At 47.5% G+C, this 26,818-nt stretch overlaps 1 protein-coding gene across 8 annotated transcripts in view; it reads left to right on the top strand.

The window, feature by feature from the left end:
- The window catches only part of SGK2 (serum/glucocorticoid regulated kinase 2), a 35,581-nt gene extending 9,070 nt beyond the window's left edge, over nt 1-26,511 (top strand). For 2 of the 8 annotated variants that reach the window (XM_043526671.1, XM_043526672.1), the window contains 13 exons: nt 8,935-9,004; nt 11,088-11,145; nt 13,082-13,131; nt 13,907-13,964; nt 14,706-14,789; nt 15,605-15,736; nt 16,955-17,067; nt 17,818-17,854; nt 18,884-18,970; nt 22,635-22,730; nt 23,171-23,326; nt 24,080-24,169; nt 24,703-26,511. In XM_043526671.1, coding sequence (XP_043382606.1) covers nt 8,935-9,004; nt 11,088-11,145; nt 13,082-13,131; nt 13,907-13,964; nt 14,706-14,789; nt 15,605-15,736; nt 16,955-17,067; nt 17,818-17,854; nt 18,884-18,970; nt 22,635-22,730; nt 23,171-23,326; nt 24,080-24,169; nt 24,703-24,870 — 1,199 coding nt within the window. In that variant the 3' untranslated portion in view covers nt 24,871-26,511. Of the gene's footprint in view, nt 1-2,084; nt 2,355-8,934; nt 9,005-9,127; nt 9,268-9,583; nt 9,728-9,935; nt 10,045-11,087; nt 11,146-13,081; nt 13,132-13,906; nt 13,965-14,705; nt 14,790-15,604; nt 15,737-16,954; nt 17,068-17,817; nt 17,855-18,883; nt 18,971-22,634; nt 22,731-23,170; nt 23,327-24,079; nt 24,170-24,702 lie in introns of those variants that run through there. The other 6 variants (XM_043526674.1, XM_037877113.2, XM_043526677.1 and 3 more) reach the window with 6 other exon arrangements.
- Nucleotides 26,512-26,818: the final 307 nt, after the last annotated feature.

The following is a 26,818-nucleotide window of genomic DNA, read 5'->3' as shown; positions in this document are numbered from 1 at the left end:
GATTATTAACTCTTTCACTGCATGCTTCTGGCAGCAGTTTCTCTCTCTCTCTCTCTTTCTCGGTGTGTGAATTTACTGCAGGTGAAAAGTGCCAGATTGATAGCCCTATACATTGAAATCATCCCTTTTTTCAGAACTCAGGTACCAGCAAAAGTAGTAACTGTGTGTGAACTCTTCCTCCAATGCACCTCCAACCTGAGCTGGAAGCACTGCTTCCAGGGCTCTGTCTGCACTACAATGTGTAGTTCTTAGCTGATGTGTGACCCAACAGCATTAGCAGTTGTGGTGCAGACAAATCCGCAAGGGTAGGTTAGTCCCCTACAGCACTTAACCTCTCTCCCAGAGTGCTAGCTGTGAACGTGTCTGGTTTTGTGATGTGGGCACTTGCCGCGGAGGCCCAGCCAACTCTTTTCATACATGCCACCAAACAGCCACCTGCAAATAGCAGCTCAGTCTCCTACGCAGTCGACCTAGTAACCTATATGGTCCATCTGCAGCTTTAAGAGAACAGCCATTCGTTTATAAGAGCGTCAGGAAGTCCTCCCAGATCTAAGGCCTCGTCCTAGTGGGGACTTCAGCCGTAAGTTGCCAGCCAGGGGTGGAGCTACACCAGAGCAAACCCCTCCAGTAGACAAGCAAAGCAGCTAGCAGCCACAGTTTGCGGTGGTGTAGGTGAACCCTTCCTGAGACTAGAGCTCAGGTCATGTCTACACTACAGATCTACATAGAAATAACTACGGCACTCGGGTGTGAAAAATCCACCCAGAGCAACATACTTACACTGACTTAACTCCCCAAGTAGCCAGCACTATGCTGATGGGAGAGCTTCTCCTGCCAATATAGCTACTGCCTCTTGGGGAGATAGGTTAACTACAGGAACGGGAGAAACTCTCCTATCGGCATAGGAGTGTCTTCACTTAAGCTATGTCCACACTAGAGACCTTACAATGGCACAGCCTCCCTATGCCGGCAGGAGAGAGCTCTCCTGTCGGCATAATTAAACCACCCCCAACGAGCGGCGGTAGCTATGTCGGCCGGAGAAGCATAGTGACCGAAGTAAGTTTTGCCGACATAAGTGGTAGTGTAGACGTGGCCTAAAGCACTACCGAGGCCGCTGCGCCGCTGTTGCACTGTATGTGCCGACAAGCCCGAGGGAAATTTTACAGCCGAAACTTTTTTCAACAAAAAAGGCAGATTCAGCAGCACCAAAATGTTTTGTGAATTCACATCAGTTTCACTGAACTGTTCATGTTGAAAACCAAACAAACAAATCCCCCAAAGTTGAAATGATTTGATTTTGGGGGGTCAAAATGACTGGATGTTTTTGAATTTTCCTTTAATTCTATTTTTTTATTTTTTATAAAAAGATGAAAACAGAAAAAACACTGGAAATCTAAAGGAAACGTTTCATTTTGTGGTTGAACAAAATGTGTCATTTGACCTTAAAACAATGTTTTTTTAATTCCAAAAATGTTTATTTGTTTTCGGGTCAACCTGAAACTACTTTTCCCCGCCCCAATTTTTCAGAACTGCCAGCAAACTGGAAAACCCATTTTTGGCCCAGCACTCCTTGAGAGCAGAGTAAGGTGCACCAGTATAAGCGTGCCTTAGAGAGCAGCTTTGCCTAGCTGCACTAGGGGTTTGACTGGGGGATAGTGATACTAAGAGCTATTACTAGGGCACCATTTTGATAAGGCTGAAGTCCGGCCACAGTGGGGAAAAAACTCGGAACAAGCTTGCAAACATGGATAGGAACATGTGGCACGTAATCCAGCAGTGAAGGGGTTAAATGACACAGTAAGCAGAAAATCAGGGGCCATGGGTGATTTGTGTGTTCTGAAGGGGGGGGGAATGGGAGACAGCTTCTCTCTTGCACGGTCCCACACTGGCCATCTGAATTCGGATGTCCGCTAGGCATTTAATTGGTTCCTACCAAATGGGCCCATCCTCTCTGCCTCATCATCACCTACATGCCGGTCTCAAACCTTGCTCTGCTTTATTTCTTCCAGCATGGGTGTCTTCACAGCAAATCAGCTCTCTCTTCCTCTCCTTTCTTAGCTTCCTCCCCTTGGGGCTGCAATAGAGACAGCAGCCGTGGCAGGAAGGAGGATGTTTAAGACCCAAAGGGAGAAGAGGAGAGTGTGTGAATTTCCTGGGGCAGGCCTGACTGTTGCAGCAGCATTTGCTGTTTCTCTACAGCCTTTAAAAGGCACATGCTCAGGGAGGGCAGCTGATTGTGGTATGAGTGCCGGAGAGGATGGTAAAGCTGGGTGCTGAGATGTCTTTGAACAAGCCTGCTGCGGATTGCTTTCCTTACTCCAGGATGCTGGCACTGCTGGTAGAAGTGATCACAGGTGTGTGTGCGCTCTTGATGCTTCCTTTCCTGCTCTCATGTATTTTGCAAAATGCTGGCAATTTTAAACATCTGGCTATTGTTCTGGCTTGTCAGGTTTATTTGTCTCACTGTTCTAAGACGTGGGTGAGTTTGGCTGACTTTCTGTGTGCTGATCCTCATGGGAACAAGGTGCCCTGCGCATAGCACTGAGCTAGAGCTTGTCCTACAGCTGCGACTTTTTTGTCGAGGAATCAGAACACAAGAGTTGTGGTTTATTCTGGGGGGGCGCCTGCTCAGAACAAAGCTCCATGCAAATGTGGCCAGGACAGTATCTGTGAGATGGGTAACTAACGAATTAAAAGGGAAACTATCTCCCTCTGCTTATAGCCTTTCCTCATGCTGTTGGCTAGTTCCTAGACCTGAGCTCCGCAAACGCCACTGAACTCTGGGGAGGTGAAAGTGTAACTAAGCTGTCTGGCCTTGGGTGTCTCTATCTCTTAGATGTGTGGCAGGGGAAGTTGGAGCCTTGCTTGGACAGCTAAAGGAAACATTGGAGGAATGGCTGGTCATCCCCGAGCACTTGTACAATGAAACCTTAGCTGGGGAACAACTCTGTGCTCAGACTGCCTCTATTTATGTTCTAGGACAGCAGCTCTCAGCCTTTCCAGACTACTCTACCCCTTTCAGGAGTCTGATTTGTCTTGCGTACCCCAAGTTTCACCTCACTTTAAAACTACCTGCTTACAAAATCAGACATAAAAATACAAGAGTGTCACCGCACACTCTTACTGAAAAATTGCTGACTTTCTCATTTTACCAGATAATTATAAAATAAATCAATTGGAATATAAATACTGTACTTATATTTCAGTGTATAGTCTATAGAGCAGCATAAACAAGTCATTGACTCTATGAAATTTTAGTTTGTATTGATTTTGCTAGTGCTTTTTATGTATCCTGTTGTAAAACAAGAATAATATCTAGGTGATTTGATGTACCCCCTGGAAGATCTGTATTTACACATACCCTGGCTGAGAACCACTGTTCTGGGAAAGCGTGGATTGGCATTACGCATTTAATGTGTTTTCTCTGTCAGTAACCACACCTCTCTCTGGTTAGCTGCAGGAGCTTGGTGCCTTGCCACACCCCTCTTTAATTCAGACCTTCAGGCTCTTAAACCCGATGCTTCTTCCACAATACAAATTGCCTGCACAATTATAGCTTCCCTGTCCTTACTGCCACTTCCTGGCAAGGATAAGGGCAAGGTCCCTGCTCCAAGGAGTTTACAATGAGGTTAGATAGGACATGAGGAGGGAGAGATGACATCAGAGATGAGGGGTGGGGAGTGGGGCTGAGACAAAACAAGGCTATGATGAGATTGCCTCTTCTTGCAAGGTAGGAATCATGTTTGTGATCTATATGTAGGGAGAGTATTAAATAATAGACTGGCATGGGAATGTGTGTCGGGTCTGGTGAAATTGTGGAAAGAGGGTTTGGAGGAGGCAGCTGCTTGTCCTGTGCTCTGAACAGAATGTATTTTTGCAGGGGCTGTTATTAACTATAATGACTGCTTCAACTTGTGCGGTGGCATGGCTCCCGTGAGAATAGGTGCCGGCCACCTCTGAAGTGCCTCTGGTCTGTGCAAGGTGACTCCCTCAGCAATAGACTGGAGGAGGGTGGGGGGAGATGGACAGGTGGGTGGGTTCAGCAGCCGGTCTCCCACCGGTACAGCGCTCCTGTTATGTAAGTGAACTCATTGGGATCATGTGCCTCCCCAGTCTGGGGCTCTTGCTATGCCTCGAGCTTCCCTGCAGCCCCAAGAGAGGCAAGAACGTGGCAATCTTTCTTCTTTTCGAACCGAACTCTCGTGTATCTTTGTGACCTATTTCTGGTCTTATTTTTAGTTTTTAAGTGTGCTGGGAAGATCTCCAGGCTTTAGGGCAAGGAGGATCTGTGACTGCCTGCGTACCTGCTGTTTGGTTGGAAACCCCCAGAGGGGCAGAAGCTGCCTTGACTTAAGAGAAGGCCAACCTCATAGAAAAGGGGTGTGTGTGGACCAAGCGGGGAAGGATGGCAAGCCTGGCTCTGATCACAGCCATATCAATAGGTGCCTTGAAAATGGTACTATGAGCACAGGGCTGACCTCGAACTAAGACCTGCATAGTGTTTCTCAAATGCATAAGAAAGTGAGGTCCTGGTCCCTGAGTGACCCAGTTGATAGATACAAAGCAAGCGCTGCTGTTCTCCCATAGCGAATTGTCAAGTAGTTTCACTGAATCCAGCAAGACACCACTGGAGAGGACCTTAAAATGAGCAGAAGTGGTGCAAACTCTGCCCCGCACCCCCAACACACTGCCCATGCTGTTCTGTTTTGACCCAGCCAACCTTCACTAGCCTCATCCTGTGCCTTGGCTTGGAGGAGGAGACCAGAACTGAGTGTCTTTTTGGCTTGCTGGCCATTGAGAAAAGTGTAAAAACCAAGCAAATATGTTTTGGGTCCAACAAAATGTTTTGTTTAGATCTTGAGGGGTTTTTTTCTTCTTACTTTTAGTTTTATTTTAAACCGTTGAATTTTGAAATGAAGAAAAGCTGTTTCAAATCGAAGTCTCAACGTTTCGCTTTGAAAACATCAAAATGAAAAACTTCCGAAAAAGTTGGAAAAACTTTTTAGGTTGTTTGAGCAAAACTATTTGCTGAAATCAACTCACGCTCACGGAATGCATGGGGAGAACCTAATCTGCAGGGGGAGAAAAAGTTTGCTGAAAAATTTTGCCCAGCTCTGGAGGAGACTAGTTCTCTTGTGGTAAAGGTATGTCTGCACTGCGATAAAAGACCCGTGGCACAGCACAGTTGGCCTGGATCTGCAGGCTCAGGGTGCAGGGCTATAAAATTGCAGTGTAGATGTTTGGGCTTGGGTGGATCGTAGGCTCTGAGACCCTCCACCCTCACGGGGTCTCAAAGCCCAGGCTACAGCCCAAGCCTGATTGTTTACACTGCAGTTTTATAGTCCTGCAGCCCCAGCCTCACAAGCCTAAGTCAGCTGAGCTGATCTGGGCTCTGAGACGTGGTGTTCTGGGTTTAACGAAGTGTAGAGTCCAGCATTTCTCAGATGCAGCCACTGGTGGCTTTTCTTGCAGCCACAGCCTCCTGGGCTGTGGTTGGGGGCTGGGGGCAAAGCAGCAGCCAACTCCCTCCCTGTTGCTCCTGAATGCATCGTCTTGGTGTTGCTGCTGTTGGCTGCTCCACTCTGGAGACAGCTGGGGCACAACGCTGGAGGAACAGGCAGCTGGTGAGTTCCCCACTTTCCCAGGGGTGGTGGGGCTCAGGCTTTAGGCTTCACCCCTAGAGTGGTGGGGCGGCAGGCTCCAGCTGCCTGGCTTCAGGCTCCATCCCTGGCCATGGGGCTTTGGGCTCTGGCTACAGGTCTTCAAACTCTGGCCCCCCACTATCTCCCCCGCCCCCCCCCAACTCCATCGCCCCGGCCCCTACTGCCTACTTCGTCCCCCGCATCCAGGGCTTAATTTGTCCCCAGGCTTGCCAGGGCTGAGTCTGCTGTGAAAAGTGATACTTTCATGTTTGTTAATATCACTTTTCACAACAGACTTACTAACTAGCAATAAATAATTACAATGATTTGGACATGTATATGTGCATATTTATTTGTTTTTCTTAAAGCTAATAAGTATTTTAGGAAAAAGTGTGAGAGCGGCCACCAGCAAGAGTTGGTGGCCGCACTCTTCGGCCACCAAAAAATTTGTCCTGAGAACCCCTTGCTCTTAGTGACCTGGAGAGGCCCTCTAGTCTGTCCTCTAGGGGTTAAGCTAGGAGCTACCACTTCCTTCTCTGTTATGACCTGAATCTGGAATTTGAACCTAGCTCTCAGTTACACCTGTGAAAATCCGCAGTAAAATCAATAGGCTTACATGGGTGTGAATGAGAGGAGAATCGGGCGTATGGGACAGATTTTCAGGAGAAGCTCCATACCCAATGTGCTGAGCTGTCTTCAAAAGCTGGCTGCTGTGGCTTGTCTGCAGTGGTCACCGGAACCGAAATACCTAAACCACTTGTGCGAACTCCTTTGGTTTTGATGCTCGTCTGCATAGATGCTCTTACTGTAGAGTAAGGTAACACTATTCTGATAACTTTAACTGATTTTTTTTTTTTGCTGGCTTAAGTTATACCAGAATAGGGGTCTTTTATTTCACAGTAAGATCATCTGTGCACAGACTAGCACCAGACAACTTCAACTAATTATTTCAGTCCCAGTTACTCCATAGACAAGTCCATAAGCCACAGAGATGAAAGACTATTGCATCCTTAAAATTCCTCCCTGCCCTTTAAGGATGGCTGCTTCTTGAGCTGCCTCTCATTCTAGCAGTCCCCGTGGCTTGGGTTAAGTTGCTCTGCTATTCAAGGGCTGCCTTTGTGCTCTCAAAGCCAGTGGTCGCCATGTTATCCATCGCAAAGCTGGTTTACTCTTCACATTGCTCTCCATTTTGACAGTGATATCCGGCCGGTTTATGTGGGTCTCTGCCAATGGGCTGCCTGGTCCATGGCATTATAAAATACAGCCCTCACTACAAAAGATTTTCTTCCCGCCGCCCCGCCCTGCTCTCCTGCTTGTAATAGCTCATCTTAAGTGATCACTTTCCTTACAGTGTGTATGGTAACACCCATTTTTTCATGTTCTGTGTGTATATAAATCTCCTCACTGTATTTTCCACTGAATGCATCCGATGAAGTGAGCTGTAGCTCACGAAAGCTTATGCTCAAATAAATTGGTTAGTCTCTAAGGTGCCACTAGTACTCCTTTTCTTTTTGCGAATAAAGACTAACACGGTTGCTACTCTGAAACCAGTCCTCTGATATGCTATCCCGGTAACCTCAGGGGAGGGCAAACAAACTCTAATGCAAGCTTTTATTGGTAGTAGAATCGAACAAACTTCCCTTAGCTTATCACGGGAGAGAAAAGTCCAGGTAAATGTTACAGCCTAGTGCACTTATGTTGGGGAAGGGAGGGGGCATCTGTATGCAAATAGATTACCGTCCTTGGGCACCTGGGAAGATGATCTTGCAGCCATCACTGCAACGGCAGGCACACCGAGCATCACTTTCTGGTTCTCATGCAACAGCACAATGCTGCTGTCTTACTGGGCTCATAATGCTGCAGGGAAATGACTACATAAAGGTTCATTCCACTTCTTTTGCCCTGAATCTATAGTAGGAGCTTGTAAAGTCTGTTATCTCATCACCAAATCTAAATCTTGGGTCCCAGACCAGCGGACTGTGCCCTGTTAACAACTACTCAGCTCACAGCTACGCCTGTCTGTTCAGGGACTTGGCTCCCCTGCCAAATTCCCAGCCAGGTGTTTAGGCTAATATGCAAAGTGTCATTTGTTCATGTTTATCTCCAAACCTATTACCTGAGCTAAAGGAACTCCCAGCTTAGGAGGGATTGTACGTCTGCAGCCAGTGCTGCTGAGTTTGTCCTACAGTACAGCTGTTCAACACTTGTTGAGTGAAACACTAGTTTTCATGGAAATGCCCTCTCCCTTTTTTTTTTTCCCCTTTAAAAAAAGGAATCTTCTGGGTTTTTTTTTTTTTTTTTTTTGTAAAAGATTCTTTTTAAATAAAAATGTTTTGGTTTCCTTTCTTTTCTTCTCCTCCCCCACTATTTTCCGTTGCAAAGCTGGGGCAGGGGTTGAAGTGAAGGGCCCGAAAATTTTGTGAAAATATTTATTAGCTAACCAAAAAAATCATTCCTCTTTGAAACCTGCCATGTTTTTATATCTTATGTGTGTGTATGTGTCTGTAAATATATATGTGTGTGTGTTTGTGTGTTTTTCAAAAAATGCTCCAGTTTTTGGATCCAGTTCTATTCTGCCTGTAGGATGGGGGACCAGAAAACAGGATTTCTGGGCCCAGCTCTTCCACTGGCCTGCACTTATTGCACAGTGACAGTAAAATGCCACCGAATCAGAAAGGTGACATTTGACACGTGCTTTGCGCTGGTGCGACTGATGACGCAAGGTGCAGGACAACGCAAGGTGCAGGACAACTCTTAGGGTTTAATCTTGACTGACCCTGGCTTGCTGTATGTTGTTGTGCAAGTCACTTCAGTGCCATGACTGGGTGTGGGGAATAACGAGGCTTGCTTGAGGATGTTGTGAGGCCTGATTCATGCTTTGAAGTGCTTTGAGAGCCCTGAATGAAAGGGGCAATGCTAGTGCCAAGTATGATGTATGCCAGTGTAAACACATCTGTCTTGTGATTTTTTTTTTTCCCTGCTGGGAGACTAAGACCCAGGGAATTTTTCTGAGAGGTGATTTGTGGGGGGAGGCTTGTGCAAACCAGACCTCTGGGGGGTCCCCAGCTATCAGTACTCATTGGTTAGCTTGTAAACTGAGGAAAGGTCCCTGATGGAGGTGGGGGAAGCTGTCCTGGCTCCTATAAATGCCTGGCTACTCTGGTGTGTGGGTGGAGGGGGGGAAGGATGTTGAAGAGCAGGGCAAGGTCAGCTAGGAACAAACAGGCCTCTGTGTTCTTGTGCTCACACCGCCAGCTAATCAGCTTAGTTTTCAAACTTTTCTTTCCCGCAGATCTTATAAAGCACGGGTGCGAGAGGATAGAACAGACCATCAAGGCCTCGGGCTCCAGGCTGTGCTCCTAGTGAGTATAAAAGCCTCTCAGTGGGACACTAGCCCTTTAAAACACAGCCTGCTAACCTCTGCTCTAGACAATAATTGGTGAGCAGAGTGGGCTGGCACGGGCCAGAATTGTGGGCAGGGCTCTGGGAGCTGCCTCCAGCACAAACAGGCACTGCCAGGGAGCGTCCCCTGCCATGGCACTGATTCTGCTTTGGAGGAGGGGCTTTCTCTAGCTGCTGGGAGTCCAGGTGGCCCGTGCGTCTTGCAGAGGGGGAACGTCTTGCTGTGAGAGATCACACTGGCACTGGGGGCAAGGGGGGAGGGAGAGACCTAGGAGTGTTCGGTGTGCGGTTTGGCTGGCTGGTTACAAGGGGCACAGAGGGGTGGGGGTTTTCATGGGCCTGGATAATGCTCCAGAGATGGATGGACCCCCCATATGTCTGCAGAGCTTCCTCCAAGACAATATGTGAAGCTTTCGGGGGGTGGGGAAGGAGCTTGGTTTTGATATTATTTAACCTTAGCTAAAGGGGAGGGCTTAGAAGGGAAAGTGGAGGCTGGGGCTGGCTCCCTTTGTTCTTATCTACATGATCTCCAACCACAGAAAACCAGCTCCCGGGAACGAGAGAGGGCCAAGCTACAAAGTGTCTCTTTTGGTTCCTTCCTGCACCTGTCAATCCAAAGTGCCATTTGGAGCTGGTGCTCGGAACCACCGCTGAGCACGGCTCTTTCCTAAAAGATGCCCCAGGTAACGCTGGCCTGCCTCCTGCAGCCCAGAGCTCACCTGGGTCTAGACCTGCTTTGCTACCTGGGCTAGTAAAGTCTGTAAAACTGTGTCAGACGTGTGTGGACCTGGTCTATGCTGGCTTGGGAAACGGCATCAAAACTGGGCCAGCGCCGTCCTGGGAAAAGCCATATGGTCAAACCCAGCTTGCATTATCTTGGCTTCCCTGCAGAGCCAAAAGGACTGTCTGTGTCTGGAGAGGGGGACTGAGCCCGAGCACATCATGAGGCTGAAAGCGTAGCATCCCTGCTGTTCTCAGCACCTGCTTGAACTTCTATCCAGTGAGCTAAGAAGAGTCCTCACCTGGGCTGCTGCACTAGATGGTCATGGTTTTTGTTAGGCTGTAAGGTCCCCCCTCTTAAGAGGCTGTGGAGTGTGACTGAGTGAAAGGGCCACACTACCCCAGGGCCAGCTCTGTCTGCAGCAATTGGCTGAACCAGAGTTGCTCTGATGAGACATGCATCCGATGAAGTGAGCTGTAGCTCACGAAAGCTCATGCTCAAATAAACTGGTTAGTCTCTAAGGTGCCACAAGTACTCCTTTTCTTTTTACGAATACAGACTAACACGGCTGTTACTCTGAAATCTGATGAGACACTGTCTCTGTTTGAATTCTGGCTGGTTCTATCCCAGCAGCAACTTCCCATCTGCACTCTCAGCTCAGTAGAAGTGGGGGGCCTCTTTTCAAAAGGGGCCACTTTTTTGAGGTGCCTTTTGTGGGGAGGAGCACCCAATCTGAGGCCCCGTTGAACCCAATGGAAGGTTCAGGTGCTCAACAGCTGAGAAAATGGGGTACTAGGCATCACATGTAAGACACCCAAACACAGAGTGTCAGAATCAGTGGCCACTCCTGAAAACTTTGGCCTGATAATTGAGTTTTAGATAGTCTTGTGGCTGCTCCTGGGCACTTAAATACCTTGGGCCTCATTCTTCTTAGGCCTGCACTTTGTGCTGTCACTTACATGGGTGCACAATGAGGGCGCTAAATGCTACCCAATAAGAGAGAGGGAGAGTACATTCTGTACCCCCCTCCGCACCAATGGAAACAGCTATACAAGCTGCAGGGCCATGAAGAATCAGGCCTCATGGCTCCAAACGTTGTGCTGGAAGTATGATCTGTGATGCCACAAGTTACTGGGTGGTAACATCCTTTTTCCTGCTCTATCCATTCTCATCTGGGAAGATCATGCAGGTCCCCTTAACGGATGCCTGCTTTCCGTGTGCTGAAGGCTGGCTCTGAACCCTGACAGGCTGGGGGCTAAGGGCTAAGTGCTGATGAACAGTCTCCTTGCTGGTTCATTTTATTATCATCTTTTTCTTTCAAGTGCTGAAAGAGTTGCCTTCTTAATGGACCGTTCTAAAAACCCGGATAACAGCCCCCAGGTAAGATTCTGGCTTGCTGGCTCCTATGCAGAATTACTGCTAATTGTAACAGGGAGGAAGGACATTTGTAGAAGAAATGTGAGCTGGACAATTTAGCCTTAATCCTTCTCTCCTCTCAGAAAAGAGGGAGGAGGTTGGGGTGTCTTTTCAGGCAAAGAGCAGTTTGTTTGGAATCGTTCCGCTCCAGGTATGGGGGAGAGATGACCCTTGTCTTGCCATGGGTGGGAGGTGACTCATGACACCTCATTTTTGTGATTCCCCTGAGCCAGCTCCCGTTATTGCAGGATTCCTCAGCCACACTGGGAGCATCACCATCAAGTTGACTGTGGATCTTGAGCCATGACCCCAAAAAAAGAGTGCCCAAAAACCGCACCAGAGTGTGGGCACTCTTAACCCCACACCTGCATATTTGATTTATTCCTGCCATGAGAATCCTGCAGTGCTGCAGTGAGTCCATGCTGGGCAGGGTCCTTGTGCTTCACCTGTGACTATCCCTCCAGCTGATCCCCTGGCAGGGCTGTAGACACCCCTCACTTCCCCTGGAGCTCGGCGGGTCAATCACACGCCTCCAGGGGTGGGGATTCTTTAGCTCCACCCCATGCTCAGGGGGTGTGTGTGTGTGCGTGTCTCTTCCCAACCCACAATCATTCATTGCAGAGGGTGTTTTGGCAGGGTCGGGGGTGTTCCCTGGCTTTAGTCCTTGCAGACTCTACCCTATAAAACTAGTACACGCCTCCTTGGCAGCCTCTGGGATTGCTTCCTTCTAGCACTGTCTTGTCCCTGTGGTCACTGATGGGCAATGCTGGATGGAGAGGAGGGAGCTGCTCTGATTCTGACCAGGGGTGACTGCAGGAAGCAGAAGTGTAAGGAGCACACAGTCCTGGCAGAGAGGGCTTGTTTCCTGTAAAGTGTAGGGACAGGGAAAATCCCCCTGTGGCTAGAGGTGGGGAAGAGGAGGAAAAGGATCTGTGTGTATGGGGGATGGGCAGGAAGAGAATGGGCTCCGCCCCCGCCCCGTGCCACCAGAGAAAAGCGAAATTCCAGGGCTTTAGCGTAGCTTTCAGTTTTGAGTGGTCCCTGAGCCATGGGCTGGATTAGTGCTGTTGTCAGGAGGTAGGAAGATTAATTTCCTGGCTCTGAATTCCAGCCCTGGGTGTGCTTGGCAGGTGCCTAGGGTCCCTGCAATCTCGCTATCAACGGGGATAAGATTGCCAGCTCTTGTGAGGGTAGGGAGGGTCTGTAAGTGCTACAGAAATGGGGAGCTCTCCCCTAGTGTGCTTGCGTACGAGTCCATCGCCCGGCGCAGACGGTGGCAATTGCCCATGTGTTCCTGCGGCCTGTGTGACTCGCGCGCAAAGAGGGACCAGTGAGTGTAACACCGCACCTGGCTTTTCCTGACGCTGAGGCTGTTCGTCTCGCACGAACCCTGCCAGCAGCTAAACCTCCTCCTGTCACTTCCTCACAAGAGTAGCTGCCTTCCGAACGGCTAAGTCAGGCTGATGAGGGGCCTGCCTGGGCGCATGGGTTCTGGCTGATCCTGTTGCCTTAGGACATGAGTAGGGCTTAGGTGAGGAAGGGAAATGACATTTCCCCCTCTCCCCCCGCACCTGTCCTGTGCAGTGTCCAGCGACGGACCTCCTTCCTTCTGGAGGGACTTATCCAGCCAGGTGCCAGAAGATTTGTTCCACTCTCGCTGGTGAACTTGGAGGAGTTGGGAACTGAGGGTGGCGGGATAAAGCCAACTGCTGCAGTCTCAGGGCCACTGTTGGCTGAGATTCTGACTCAAAAATAGGCTGACCGTGTCTGTTTGGGGTTGTAACACATGACTTCCTGCAGCGAGTGAAAGAACACGTCTGCTTTGAAACTCTTCACTGGAATCCCAGGTTCCTTCTCAGGGAACCGCTGACTAATAGTTTAATGTCTGTGTCTCCTCCAGCCTCCGACACCGACTGACAACATCAACCTTGGCCCTTCTGCTAATCCAAAGTAAGTAGCCTGTGTTTACATGGGAGAGTATTGAACCTGGTGCACAAGGTGAGCCTTGCAGTGAAATAAATGATTGGCTTCCCATCTGATTTGCTCCATCTGAGCAAAGAAATCATAACCAGCAAATGGCCCAGGCAGACACCGATATAGCGCGTATCTCAAATTTCAGCTCTCTGGGGGCTCAGCCATAGCTAGTCACATGTTCAGGTTTCTGCTTTGTCACTTTGACTGAGGTCAGGATCCTCGCCTCCTGCCCGCACTCTAATACCACCCCCAGCCCCTTGTTTTTTGCTGCTTCCACCTGGTACTTTGGTTCCGTGTTAGGTGGAGGAGGGAGACGCTTCCTTATTTTGATTCTATTGCATCTCCCTGCTGTCTGCTTTATCAGCCAGAGCTCCCCCAGTCTTCGGGGAGAGAAAGCAAAGAGCTTCATTTGCACCTGACCTTCAGGTGCATTTGAGGATTTAACGGCTTTCTCTGCCACTGTCATATTCAGGAGAGCAGATTCTCCATGTGTCTGGCATACTTGGCTAGGAATTCCACCCCACTGCTGCCCTTGTGTGTCTGTATTGCACCATACAAAATCTTTGCCTGCCGGATTGCTGCATGTGTGGCTGCAGGAGGGAAGGAAGCTTATCTGGTGAATGAAGATTACGTCTCCCACCCATCTTCCAGGGCTGACCCTCCTCATGTACTTTTGAAAAAAACCTTACTTCACATTTAGCCCATGGAATGGGTGGTCTGGGTGGTAACCTGCTGTCTCCTTGTCCGACAGTGCCAAGCCAACGGATTTTGATTTTCTGAAAGTTATTGGCAAAGGAAGCTTTGGAAAAGTAAGTGGGTGTAGCTTGGGGTCGGTCATGGGTTTCTAAAGGCCTCCTTGCATGGCTCCTCTTTCCCTTTGCTGAACTAGTTTCCACCAGCAGTGGAGTGGGCTTCATGTGCCCCTCTCTTGAGTAGCCCGTCACCAGTGCAGAAATGGGCCTGGGAACAAAGAGGCCTGTAGCACTAAACAAGTGAATACGGGAGGTCGAAGGCAACAGGCTAGCCAGTGCTTTGCATCTTCATTGCCTGGCAAGGCTTGAGAACCAGGCTTGTTTCTTGGTCCACTTTCCTTCCAAGCAGCCCAGAGGAAGAGGGTGAGTGGTATCTTACTACCCCAAAGGTAATAGGATGTAGGGTATAGAGCAGCACTTGAAATACTGCTCATCTTGGCACGTTCTCACACAACTAGGTGAGGGTCCCTGGGCATGTCTGTGCTTTGTGAGATGACAGTGATCCTGTAGAAAGGGGATTCTCTCCCTCTGTGCTCTGAAACTGCTCTAGCTGGATACTGGGTGGAGTGAGGGGAAAGGTAGCTGGGGAATGGAGGGGAAGCTTAGTTTGCTGTGTGCCCTTGTCAAGGGATGGAAGGAGAAAACACCTTGCTGGCTTCTCATGCTCTAAAATCATAGCCTGGCCCCTTGTGCAGTCACCTGCACTAGTGCAAAGGTGGTGTGAAACACTAACGAAATAAACTGGAATGGTGTTGAGCACCAGAGATCTATGCGCCTCACCTGGCCCTTCTGCTGTAGGTTCTCCTGGCCAAACGCAAGTCTGATGGGATGTCTTATGCTGTGAAAGTCTTGCAGAAGAAATCCATCCTGAAGAAAAAGGAGGTACATTATAGATGAGCCCTCTGGGGAGGGGAGGAGGGTTTCACTTCTCTTCTTGGTGTTTTTTCTTCATGATAAAAGCAAGGCATCATACTAGCATGTTTGTGCTGCTTGCTCTAGTCGCTGCCGGTGTACACCCCGACCGAACCTCACTTTTAGGGGGCTCCTTTGAATGATCATGGTGCAGAGGAAAGGAAAGCTGAACAACACTGGCTTGAGCATGGTGCAAACAAACTCTGCCACTGCTCAGTCCTTGCCCACCCAGCCCCTGTGTCTACACTATAACCATTAACAATATTTCTGCTTCCACACCAAACCCTGGGCCTGATTCTGCAAATACTTACTAGCGAGTATAGCGCTTACAGCTGTGAGTAGACCCATTAACTTCACTGATGAGCTCTCGCAGTTGTGGGCACTGTGTCTTGTTGTGTTTCCAGGAGGAGGCCCTGGGCTGTAGACTGTGGGCACTAGTGCGTACCACAGTGTGGAGTATGCGTGTGCTGTGATGGGCTGCAGGGAGGTAGGAGAGGGAGGAATTGTCAAACGTGGTTCTGGAGGAATCCTGTTCGACAAACCTTTGCTTGCTAGCTCAGTCAGGTTCCAAGGCAGCCTTCAGAGGGACTGGGTATTGACCTTTCGGATACTAAACCTAGTCACCCCCAGGAACGGTCAGCTGGCCTCAGAATGAATAACCATACCGGGAGCTTGTCGAGAACCTTCCATTTGAAGATCTCTCAGCACTAGGTGGCTGCTCGCCTGCCAGACTCTGGAACGACACGAACTGACGTACTAACACATCTTTGCCTGGTTCTGCACAGCAAACCCACATTATGGCGGAACGCAACGTGCTGCTGAAAAACGTGAAACATCCTTTCCTGGTGGGCCTCCACTACTCTTTCCAGACCTCCGAGAAGCTCTACTTTGTGCTAGACTATGTCAATGGAGGAGAGGTGAGTGCAAGAACAGCTGTCGTTTTAGACACTGTACACATTAACGGTCCCGGCTCTATTTGTCTCCCATCAGGAACCAGGCTGTGGATGTTTGTGCTAAAGCAGCATCATGCCTGTTGCTGAAATGGCCTTGTTCCAACTGGACACACACTACTGTGACATTGATCAGTCCAGTCAGAGACCTGTCTTAGGAACACTGTCTTTTGAATGAGACTCTAGTGCCAACTACCTTAGAAATAACATCTGGCAAAATCTTCCGCATGCAATAGCCTGGCCACATAGGCACTCTCTGATCTAGATTGTAAAATAACACCCCCCCATCCCTTACCTAACTCTCTTGCTTGCCTTGTGGCTTCAGCTGCAATCTTTCATGTGGGCCTTCTCCTATTGGTGCACAGCAGAGGTCGGGCTGCCCATCAGTGAAGGAACATCTGAGGCAAGGGTGGTGAGGGAGGGGAATGGCAGTGTCTCAAACCACTGGGGGTCAAATCTGACTATAGCTGGCTTGCCAAAACTCTAGTATGAGTCCCTCTCATCCATCCCGTTCTAGCATATAGAAGCTGCTCTGTGGCACCACTTGCTCACCCATTCCTGAACCTCAACTGAAAGCAAATGTTGAAGCAGCAAAGGCTCCTTCTGTGCTCCATCACAAGGCCTGGTTGAACCTGGCTGTTCCCTGCCCAGTTACAATTCATAGGAGGGAAGGGGTCTTAGGTGTGTCATTGCCAGACATTGTCTCTGATGTGTAGCCTGTTTACAGGTCCAGTCTACACTACACATTGTAACGAGGTGGAGGCATGACTATATTGAGATCAGGTTGGCTGTAATGGTGATGTTGGGGAGGGGGTGCAGTGGGAGGGCATGGCTGCACCCATCCAGGAAAACCTTTAGCTTGCTAAATAAGGCAGCTTGGCTCTAGCTAATTCTGTATGGCTGGCACACCTTACTCTCTGCAAACCGCAGTGGTCACTCGGTGGCTGGCTTTCAAATAGGCGGCGTCTCCCCTTTGTAGGAGGAGACTTCTTTCTTGACAAGCAAAGGCTTGAGATTAGCAGCACAGCTCTCCTTCTTGGGAAAGGGGTGTTAGTGCTTTGGGGGCGGAGGGCAGCTTTCAATGGGCATGAACAGAAGGTAGAAAAGGGACTATTCGGGGGGGGGGGCGGGCGACGGGAGAGGACTGCTCCCAAGTAACCAACAGGCTCTTTCCTCTCTGTTCAGCTCTTCTTCCACCTGCAAAGGGAGCGCTGTTTCTGTGAACCTCGTGCCCGCTTTTATGCAGCTGAAGTAGCCAGTGCAGTAGGGTACCTGCATTCCTTGAACATAATCTACAGGTAGAGTGCATATCCTTGGTGTGTATAGCAGGCACTAGTAACTCCCTCTTCCCTGCTCCTCCCTTCCCCCCGCCCTGCTGCCCCTAAGTGTGTGTATAATATTGAGGAGGGGCAGGAAACTACTTGATATTGTAACCATGCAGGCATGTTACAAGAGGCACTCCTAAAAGCAAAGTGCAGAACTACTGGGCAGGGCTGCGTTGCCCTCCTAAACTAGGCAGCTACCTTCAGAACTATGCTCTCAATCCAGGATCTCTCGTGTGTTTCAGAACTTCTCATGTAGCATTTCCCTGAGCCCCTTCCAGGGAAATAACCCATCCCCTGATTTCCCTCTTTCAGTCCGTGAATGGAGCTTTGGCTTTGGGGATGAGGGGGCGAAGTTAGCTTGGTTTGTTTTGAATGGGAGGCGAAGGCAGTTAGTACAACACGTTAGAGGCGAAGTCTTAGGTCAGGAAATTAAAGATGTTTCCCACAGCAGCTGTAACTGCCACACTGTGCGACCAGATACTCAAACATATGCCTAACAGCCTCTAATATTTATATATCAAACACATACTATGCTGATTCACCGCTGCTGTGAGAGCTGTAACTCTAGAGTTCCTGATGGTCATGGGGTTCTCATAAACCTCAGTGCTCCAGACTGTCAAAATTTCTCAGTCCCCTGCAGTCCCCATTCTTTTCAACTGGAGCTGTTGTACGTAGAGCTCTTCGGAAAATCTGGTTCAGCATCACGTCTTTCTCTTCTTCTAGGGACTTAAAACCTGAAAACATCCTCCTGGACTGCCAGGTATGTTCGGCTCTCTTGCAAACACGCCTGCTTCCTGCATTCCCTCACAATTTTTTGTGACCGCTAGCTTGGGTATGACAGAGAGGAACCATGAGTAATTACTGCCTCCCTTTTCTCTCCTCCCGCCCTACCCCCACCAAATAACCTGGTATACCCCAAATCCATTCAGTAGGGGGAGCCACAACACTGACTTGTAAAGCAAGCAGCTATAGTAACTCTGCATACACATGCACGCTCCTGCTACTCTGTAGTTTCCCAGAGCTCAGATGTTAGCATTTTTGTTATATCCGAGTACTAACCCGTGGACAAGCATTTTGAGTCTCCCATATGGCAGGCCTAGACTTGAGCATTGTAAAGCTCTGCTAACCAAGCAATTCCCTGGACTGACGAGGGCTAATTGTTCAATTGATGGCAGTGCTATGCTGATCAGTCTGGCTAGACTGAATAGATACTTATACATAGGCATGGCAGAATTTTATTTCAATTTTTTTTTTAAAATAATGTTGACCCCAATTTCTAAATTTTCACTGTTGCAGGAAATTGGCGGGGGGGTGGGGCGCGGATCAGACACTGCAGGGAGGTCAGATAATTATTTAACGATAGCTGACATTGAGGTTCAAAAAGTTAAAGCTTTATAACCATTTTAAAACACAGATTGTCAATATCACATGTCAAAATATATACAAAGTAAATATCCTTAAACTCTAAAAAGTTCTCAAGCAGCATTTTTCTAAAACTTTGAAAAAAGTGTCAATTTTATTATTACAGATAGAAGTGTATATTTTTACACCTGTTTGAGGGTACAGTGAAATTGACATTTACTGATAAAAATCAAATCCTTACAAGCCTACATTTAAACCATATATTTGTGAGAAGTCTCCCATCAGATTGCCTGTTCAATCTGTTTGTATGTATAAATGCCCAGCAGTTGGGAAGCTGAAAGGTGCACATGAAAACAGCAAAGGGGGCTAGAAATCCATGCTCCCCCAGGGAGAGCTTGATTAGGCTGAAATCCCTTCTTCTCTTTAGGGACATGTAGTACTGACAGACTTTGGACTTTGCAAAGAAGGAATGGAGCCAGAGGAAACGACATCAACTTTCTGTGGCACCCCAGAGGTACAGTATGGCCAACCTGACAACTTTCTTGTTAATTGGGAATTACTTAGGCACTGACTGCCTGATACATCAGAGCTGCAGGTGCTCAGCTCCTCACAGAGGTGTCAATCGGAGCTGTGTGTATTCAGCACCACTGAAAAATCGGGGACTAAGATCTGAGACAGTCTCAGCCTCTTTTTTGATGTGCACGGTGCTGAATATGCTGGCATGTTGCATGAAAGGAAACAAGGAGGCTAAAACTTCCTGTTTGTTCCCCATTGCTGTCTTGGCAGTTTGGGTCTCACCGAGTTCTTATTACTTTTTTACAAAAGCATTATTCCCTTTAGCAATGTAACACTGCCATCCCCCATTTCTTCCCACCACTTGCATTGCTACTGCAACTGGTGGGAGAGGGGTAAACCTGATTATTACTGCTGAAAAACAGCCTTTACCTTGGGGCATCTAATGTGTCCGAGGTATCCTGAGGTAAAAACACAGTGAAGACAAGGCACTTTAGTTTTACCACAAGGTAAACTAGGGGAGGTCTGCACTAAAGTGTCTTCCCTGTGGTTTTAACTTCAGGATAGCGTGTATGCATTAATTACCTCGTGGTTTTAGAAATGAAGACAAGGCCTGAGTTTAATAGGGTGTGTTTGAGGAAGGCCTAGTCTCTATTCCCTGGAATGGTGCTGAAAACATATCTGTTCTTGACATGGGGTTTAGAAGGGTTGAGGAAGATCCATTGCTGATGACCATTGTCAGTAGGAAGGCCCGAGTATAGATGGGACCAATAGACTGTGAACCATTACCTCTAAAAAGCTTACTCATCTCAATTGGGTGTCCTCTCTGAAACCTAATAATGATGCTTTTTTCCCTCAGTGCCACCCTTGCAGAAACTGCTGGCTGACTCTTATATCTTTACCATGTGGTTTTTTGTTTTCATTTTAAACTTTGTTCCACAGGTATCAGGTTTCAAGATTTAAACATCCAAATAGGAGAAATTCACTGGGGCATTCAATTAACAGGAGATAGGCCTGGTCTACACACACATCTCTTTTGTACTGGTACAAATATTTTCGTATGGATGCAGTTCTGACCAGTATAAAGGTGCTTACACCAGTATAACTTTACACTGATAAAACTGTCCACATGGGGGGTGTGTGTGTGTGTGTGTGTGTGTGGAGGGGAGGCGGGGACAGTGCTGTACTGTTTTCACTACATTATTATAGTTAAAGCATTACAATTTTTCTGTGTAGAGAAGGCCTTATTTTAACTTATGCCAGGATGGCTTTTACTAAACTGATTAGTACGTTGAATAAACTTGCTTTAAAAATGTTGCAATTTTTTGGGGAGGGGGGAATCCTGCTGATTCTGGAATGGGAGTTCCTACAGAACCTGGCAAGACTTCCAGTAGCCATGGTAACAACCTTGACACTGGAAGCCAGGACCTTCTGTAGCTACGCTCCTTGATTATAATACTTACTCCTGTAGCTATGAACACAGTGTTACAGATATTTACTTGCTGCTGCCCCTTAATTCACAGAACACCAAGTTCGTAGTCACATGGTCATTAGTGTCTCCTGATGACGCAGGTTGTGACCCTCTCTGCTGCCTTGCACCTTGTGACATCACCACTGCAAAGTGGTTATAAAATGCTACCAAGAAGAATAGGATGTTTTGTTCCTAGCACAGGTGTACATGGTGGCAAGGTAAAATGTGTCCCCTGTGGGGGAAGGACACAATTTAAAATACATTTTGCTTGGGATAGGAGAGGGAATGCTTCCTGCCACTCACCGGACTTTTCTGTCCCACTCACCCAAATGCAGCTGAAATGCTAGAAGCATTGCTGCTTCTCGGACTGACTGCAGGGGGCTGCATTCAATAGGTGGGTTCTCTTCTGGTTCCTTAACACTAACAGGTCAGATTTAAGTAACTCTCCAGCCTGGATTTGGTTCACTAGAGTGCTGGGTAGAGATGAGACTCCCTGGAGGCAACTGAAAGGGAGACTTGTGGTGTATTTGCAGCTACTCCAGTCCCATTCTCCTCCTTGCAGAATTTTCTGTGAGAAATAGAATACACACAACACAAAGCTGCTTATGCACCTGAATCTAGTGCTGGTCCATTGCCATGTTACAGGCATGCTCCATTCAACTCCCTCTGCTGTGCATAAGCTCAGGACAGCGACTGAGGATATGCTTCTAAGGCTGCATCTGTTTTACTGCTGAGGCCCACAAACTGAGCCATACGATATGAATTCAGTACAAGTTCTGTGGAAGCTTAGATGTATTGACTCTTCCTTCTTACTCGATGCTGAGATTGCTAGTGTGTAAAATAGCTGTGTAAAACCACTGTGTCTGGTGTGCTGTTGTCTTTGTAAAGCACTATTGAAAACTTGCATGTGGGTCTTACAATATGTAAGTAGCAGCATTTCTTCTTAGCATATATGCAACGTGCCTCAGGTGGCCCACGATCAGCATTCGTCACTGAATTTGGTCTGCTGGTTGGATTATTAGCATTCCCGGCTCGGGACGGGTACTGATGGGGAGTGCGACGTCAACACTGATCCATGCCCCGCAGTAGCAGCACTGAGAGCATAAAACTCCCCTACTGGGCAGTGTCAACCGGTATAGTCTGTGGAGCTGACTAAGACCACTCGCAGACACTTCTGTAATTTACCTGATGTGTGTTTCTGCTCCCAGTTCGGTCATTCATCAAATGTCTCTTGTTAACTCACTACTCCCCCCCCCACCCCATGAAATGACCCCTGCTTTCTCTTAAGAGTGTTGTTGCCTCTTTTTGAACCAAGCAGTTAGTCAAATTTTGGGGCCCTAGGTATGTGCCAGATGGGAGTAGAAACTGGCAATAATCAGGTGTTGCTTTGTAAATAAATACAACTGCGTCAAAGTTCTGCTTCTCTGAATGCAGGAGGAACCAAAAACAAATGAAGAGTTTCTTAGCTTATAGCCCCAAGCCTTGTTAGCCAACACACCCAAAAACTCCCTCTAGCTTTCTCCAGGGTCATGCTGTCCTCACCAACTCCTGCCTGGGTTTCTTGTTTTATGATTCTGCCTCTCTCTGTTCTGTCTGTTCTTAGTTTCTCTGTGTTCTACCTCTTCCCCCTTACTCAGCAACCCCCTCCACCCACTCAGTCCAACCTCCTGGGCAGGTTCACAACCCACTTTGATCTTAGATGAGGGGGCTTCTGATTAACTTATCCTGACGGTTATGTTTATGGAAGGGTACATTCACACCCAGTCTCAAAGAGGCTTGTGATCTAGCAGTCACCAGTACCTCTTGACATAACTGGTGTCTTCATGCTAGATACAGGGATGGGAAATCCGCAACTTCCCAGATTAATTGAACTGTATTAGTCAGCCACTCATGATTTTGGAAATAGCTGTACATCTAGGGGAAAGAGCCACACCACTGGTCTGAGTTTTGTTAAAACTCCCTTCCTCAAGTTTCGTATAGGAAGATGGGAGCTTCTCAAACTTTAGGAAAAGTTTAGCTCTAGATCCAGTCTTGTGGCAGGGGGAAGTTCGACTAAAAAAAAAAATCTGATGGAAATCACAGCTCCAAACCTCCCTAATGCATTTATTTAGAGATTAATTAACTGCAACCTGTAATATGTAGTCATGGAAGCCTTTGTAACTTGTCTCAAACAAAGCTCTCTGACTCTTCACAGTACTTGGCCCCAGAAGTGCTAAGAAAACAACCCTATGACAGAACAGTAGACTGGTGGTGTCTGGGAGCTGTCCTCTATGAGATGCTGTTTGGGTTGGTGAGTCTTAAAATCACACACTGCAGCTTGGTGGAGAGCAAAGAGACTCTCCTTAAAGAAATCCATGATCTCTTGAAGGCTATGGGCCACTAAAGCAGTAGTTCCATGTATAGGGTACCATGACATGGATGATCCCAACATAAATGAAAGTACTAGTGGAAATAGTCATCCTAATATTACTGAGATGAAAGCATTTCACCTGTCTCTCTCCCTCGCACACACTGTAGAAATGGAGCTTATGCTCAAATAAATTTGTTAGTCTCTAAGGTGCCACAAGTCCTCCTTTTCTTTTTGCGAATACAGACTAACACGGCTGCTACTCTGAAACCTGTAGAAATGGAATGTGATGAATTGTCTCTCTCAGCTGTGAAATTGTTTGCATGCTTCATTACAGTATCTCATGTTTTATGCAGCTGATTTTCTCCTCTCTTCCCTATCAGCCTCCCTTTTACAGCCAGGATGTGTCTCAGATGTATGACAATATTCTACACCAGCCACTCCAGATCCAAGGAACCAAGACCATGGCAGCTTGTGATATCTTACAGGGACTGCTTCACAAAGATCAGAAGAGGAGGCTGGGGGCCAAGATGGATTTTGTACGTGGTGTTTCCCATCCTAACCTATTCTCTTCATACACAGCCAATCCCACCCCTCCTCCGAGCCCCTCTTCTCTTTCATATCTGTTCTGCATTGGTTGATCTTAGTCTTAGGAAGACTTCAGTGTCAAGTGGGAGGACATCTCTCCATAGCAGAAAGAAAGCTTCCTCTGGGTAAACGTTCATTATTGAAGCCCTGGACCCTAACTTCCTTGTAGTGTCCCATAAGGCTTGGCTTGGCAACTTTTTAAAGCACCATGATATTGCTTGTGTGTGACTTGTGAATTGCAGTCTCTTCAGGGGTGTATCTAAATACAACTTTGAGGTGGCTTTGGGGGTGTGTGTGTGTTTGTGTGTGTGTGTGTGGTGGTGGGGGGTTAAAGCTCCATGTTAGCAACACAACAGGAAGCTGTGGTTCAGAACTGGGCACAGGATGTTAAGTCCTGCGGAGGGGACTTTATGCTGTCATGGGTTAAAGGTGTGGGGAAGGGCTGGGTTGCCAGCATGTAGTGTTTCTGTACCATAAACAGGATACAGTAAACTCATGAAATCTTTTGTGTTGGGGATACTCCAATCTGCCAAGATGAGGAACATTACAACTTGTTTTTTTCCAACATGCTCTATGTAGCTGTAAAGATACAACCATCCACTATCGGGGAGCCTGTGCCTATTTGGTGACTGTTGGAAAAGGGATGGTTGAGGAGGAAGGTGGTGGGAGAGTGATTATTTCCCCCCCCCCATCCTTCTTTACAGCTGGAGATAAAGAATCATGTGTTCTTCAGCCCAATAAACTGGGATGACTTGTATCACAAGAGGATCACTCCTCCCTTCAACCCCAATGTGGTAAGTAGTGGTGGCTGATGCAGGGTTCCCCTGCATAATTTTAGTGGGAAGGGAACTGAGATTGCACTGGTCAAAGGTCTCTTGTTCAAATATACTAGCTGATTCTAGATGTGGGTATTGTGGGGCTGGGGGGCAGAAATCATCATCCTCTGGAAACTTAAAAGTAACTTGCATCTTCTTCCTGTCTGTTCCTCCTCATCTTCCCATAGTACCTTCAGCGCGTCTAGTTGATCCACTTATCGGGGGATGCAGTCGGCAAGTTCTGGGGCAGGAGAGGGGGGAGAGAGACCGTGTGTGTTGCAGAATTCCCCCTCTTCCCCTGCCCCACTGCTAGTTGTGTTAGTTGGTGACTTCATCTTCTTCAGTGCTGTTTAAGTATACTTCCTGAACTGTAAGCTAGTGTCTCTTTTGTGGGAACATAAAATAAGGGTCTGGTCACAGCTGTCTAAAACAGTTCTGTCTAAAAAAATAACCTGCCTGAAAGCTTAGGCCTGTTAATCTGACATGATGTTATATATGGTTTCTTTTTTCAGTCTGGTCCTACTGATCTGCGACATTTTGACCCAGAGTTCACCCAAGAAGTGGTCTCGAGCTCCATCACCCGGACCCCTGACTTAGCAGCCAGCTGCTCCAGTGTCTCAGATGCTTTTTTAGGGTTTTCTTATGCACCGACGGATGAGGACTTTCAGGTTTTTAAATAGGACTGGGGAAACCTAATTTTAACTTATGGTCTTATTTTTAAAAGTGGAACTGTCCTCTGCTCATGACTGTTAAAGAAATTTGGACAAGCACACTAACTGGCATGGACCTGAACTCTTTCACTGTAATGCCCAACGCTTTTCCCTTTCTCTGGCAGGGAGGCTGCTGATCGTCCTAGTTGGAGATTTTACTCCTACAGAATTGAAGTTAACTCCATGGTCTTATTTATGTTTAGAAGCATTCATTCCAAAACCACATCGCAGTACACTACACGTCACTTACCCAATAACAACTGGCCTACTTATTTTGGAAGTGTCTGTGTAACCGTGCCTCATACGTGTAGCTAGTCTGTCTTCTCCCTCTTGTCTGATTGCTCCATCAACGGTGAGGAGGAAATCTGTTCACACTACGGGTATGTCTACACTAGAAATGCTACCGTGGCACAGCTGGAGCGGTGCGGTTACATCACTGTAGTGTAGTCACAGCAATGGAAGGAGTTCGTCTGTTGCTGTAGTAAAATCCACCTCTCCGAGGGGCAGGAGCTAAGTCAATGAAAGATGTCTTCTGTGGGAGGGCTGTCTGGGGCTTAGGTCGACCGACTTAACTATGTTTCCCAAGGGTATGAAAAATTCACAGCCCTGAGTGACATAGCTCTGTCAGCCTAAGGTTTAGGTGTAGACCAGGCCTTTCTTTATGCTGTGACCAGTCACTGTGATGGGAAGATGGCATAGGATTCTTTACTTAAATATGCACATCCAGCAAAACTCCCTGAACTTTCCTTAGTAATGTGTGTTAACAACAAGCCAAAGGGTAACTGACCGGTACTAATGTGTGTTTAGTAATATCTTCCCTCCCTTCTTTTTAAAGGAAGGGCTAGATCCTTAGCTGGTGTAAATCAGCATAGCTCTGTTGACTACAGTGGAGTGACAGTAATTTACACCAGCTAAGGATCTGGTTTGGAGTCTTTTTGACGTAGCCACTTCACTCAAGCTATCACTTGACAAATCTGTGCATAATCTGAGTGTTGGACTAACTACATTCCACCCTTCCAGGCTGGGAGCTCTGCACCCTAGGAACGAGAACTGGTTTCCCGCCAGGATTAAAGAATTCAGATCTCCCAAGTATGAAAGTGCTCCAAATCCTACATGTAGTAGTACCTACTGAATACCCCATGGGCAACTGCCAATCTGAGTGCCCAGATGATGTAGGTGGGAGGTTTTTTTGAAAAAGGCTCCCAAATTTAAATGGAATCTGATATATGTGTGTGTGTGTGTGTGTGTGTTAAAGGCTAATTTATTCATTCGCCTTAATTTAAATGCTGGTGTCTGGGTTATTTTTGTTTTTTAAATGTTATTCATCATTCTGTCTCTGTGGGGAGGAGAAAGGGGTATAAGGTCTGATAGTGTTTTGAGACTCTCCTCTACTTGTTCACACATGGACGATGTTAGCATGAAAAACCTGGATTTCTAAAGACTGGTCCAAATGAGCATATTGTCTTCTGCTCTAGAAGCTCTGTTAACAGGCTGGAGCACTGGTGATACTTGCATTGAAAAGAGCACGGGAACTTTTTTTTAATCTTGCCCAATTTTACCTTTATTGTACATACTGAAGATATTAATAAAAAAGTCCTATTTTAAAGTGAATGGTCTCTAACTTATTCACCTCCACAGCTTGTCTGCAATTCTGGGGGAGGGGGCGGGGAGGAAAAAAACCAGGGTTTTCAGTGAGTTATCTAGCTGTCCATTTGCTGGAGCATCAACTGGTGCCCCCCACCCCCTCGCCCCGAGACTCTGTGACCAACTTAAAACTCTTGCGGCTGTGGCTCGGAGGCTATCGCCACCTAGTGATGGCTTATTGGAGCCCACCCTCTCCAATAAGCCAAAAAAGAGGGGGAGTGGAATGGACAGCAGCTGCACGCCCAGTGAGAAGGGCAGGATCTGGGTAACCGCC

This window comes from Chelonia mydas, chromosome 13 (genome assembly GCF_015237465.2).
Source record: "Chelonia mydas isolate rCheMyd1 chromosome 13, rCheMyd1.pri.v2, whole genome shotgun sequence".
In the NCBI taxonomy this organism is placed as follows: Eukaryota; Metazoa; Chordata; order Testudines; family Cheloniidae; genus Chelonia; species Chelonia mydas.
This window is presented reverse-complemented; position numbering and strand designations above follow the sequence as displayed.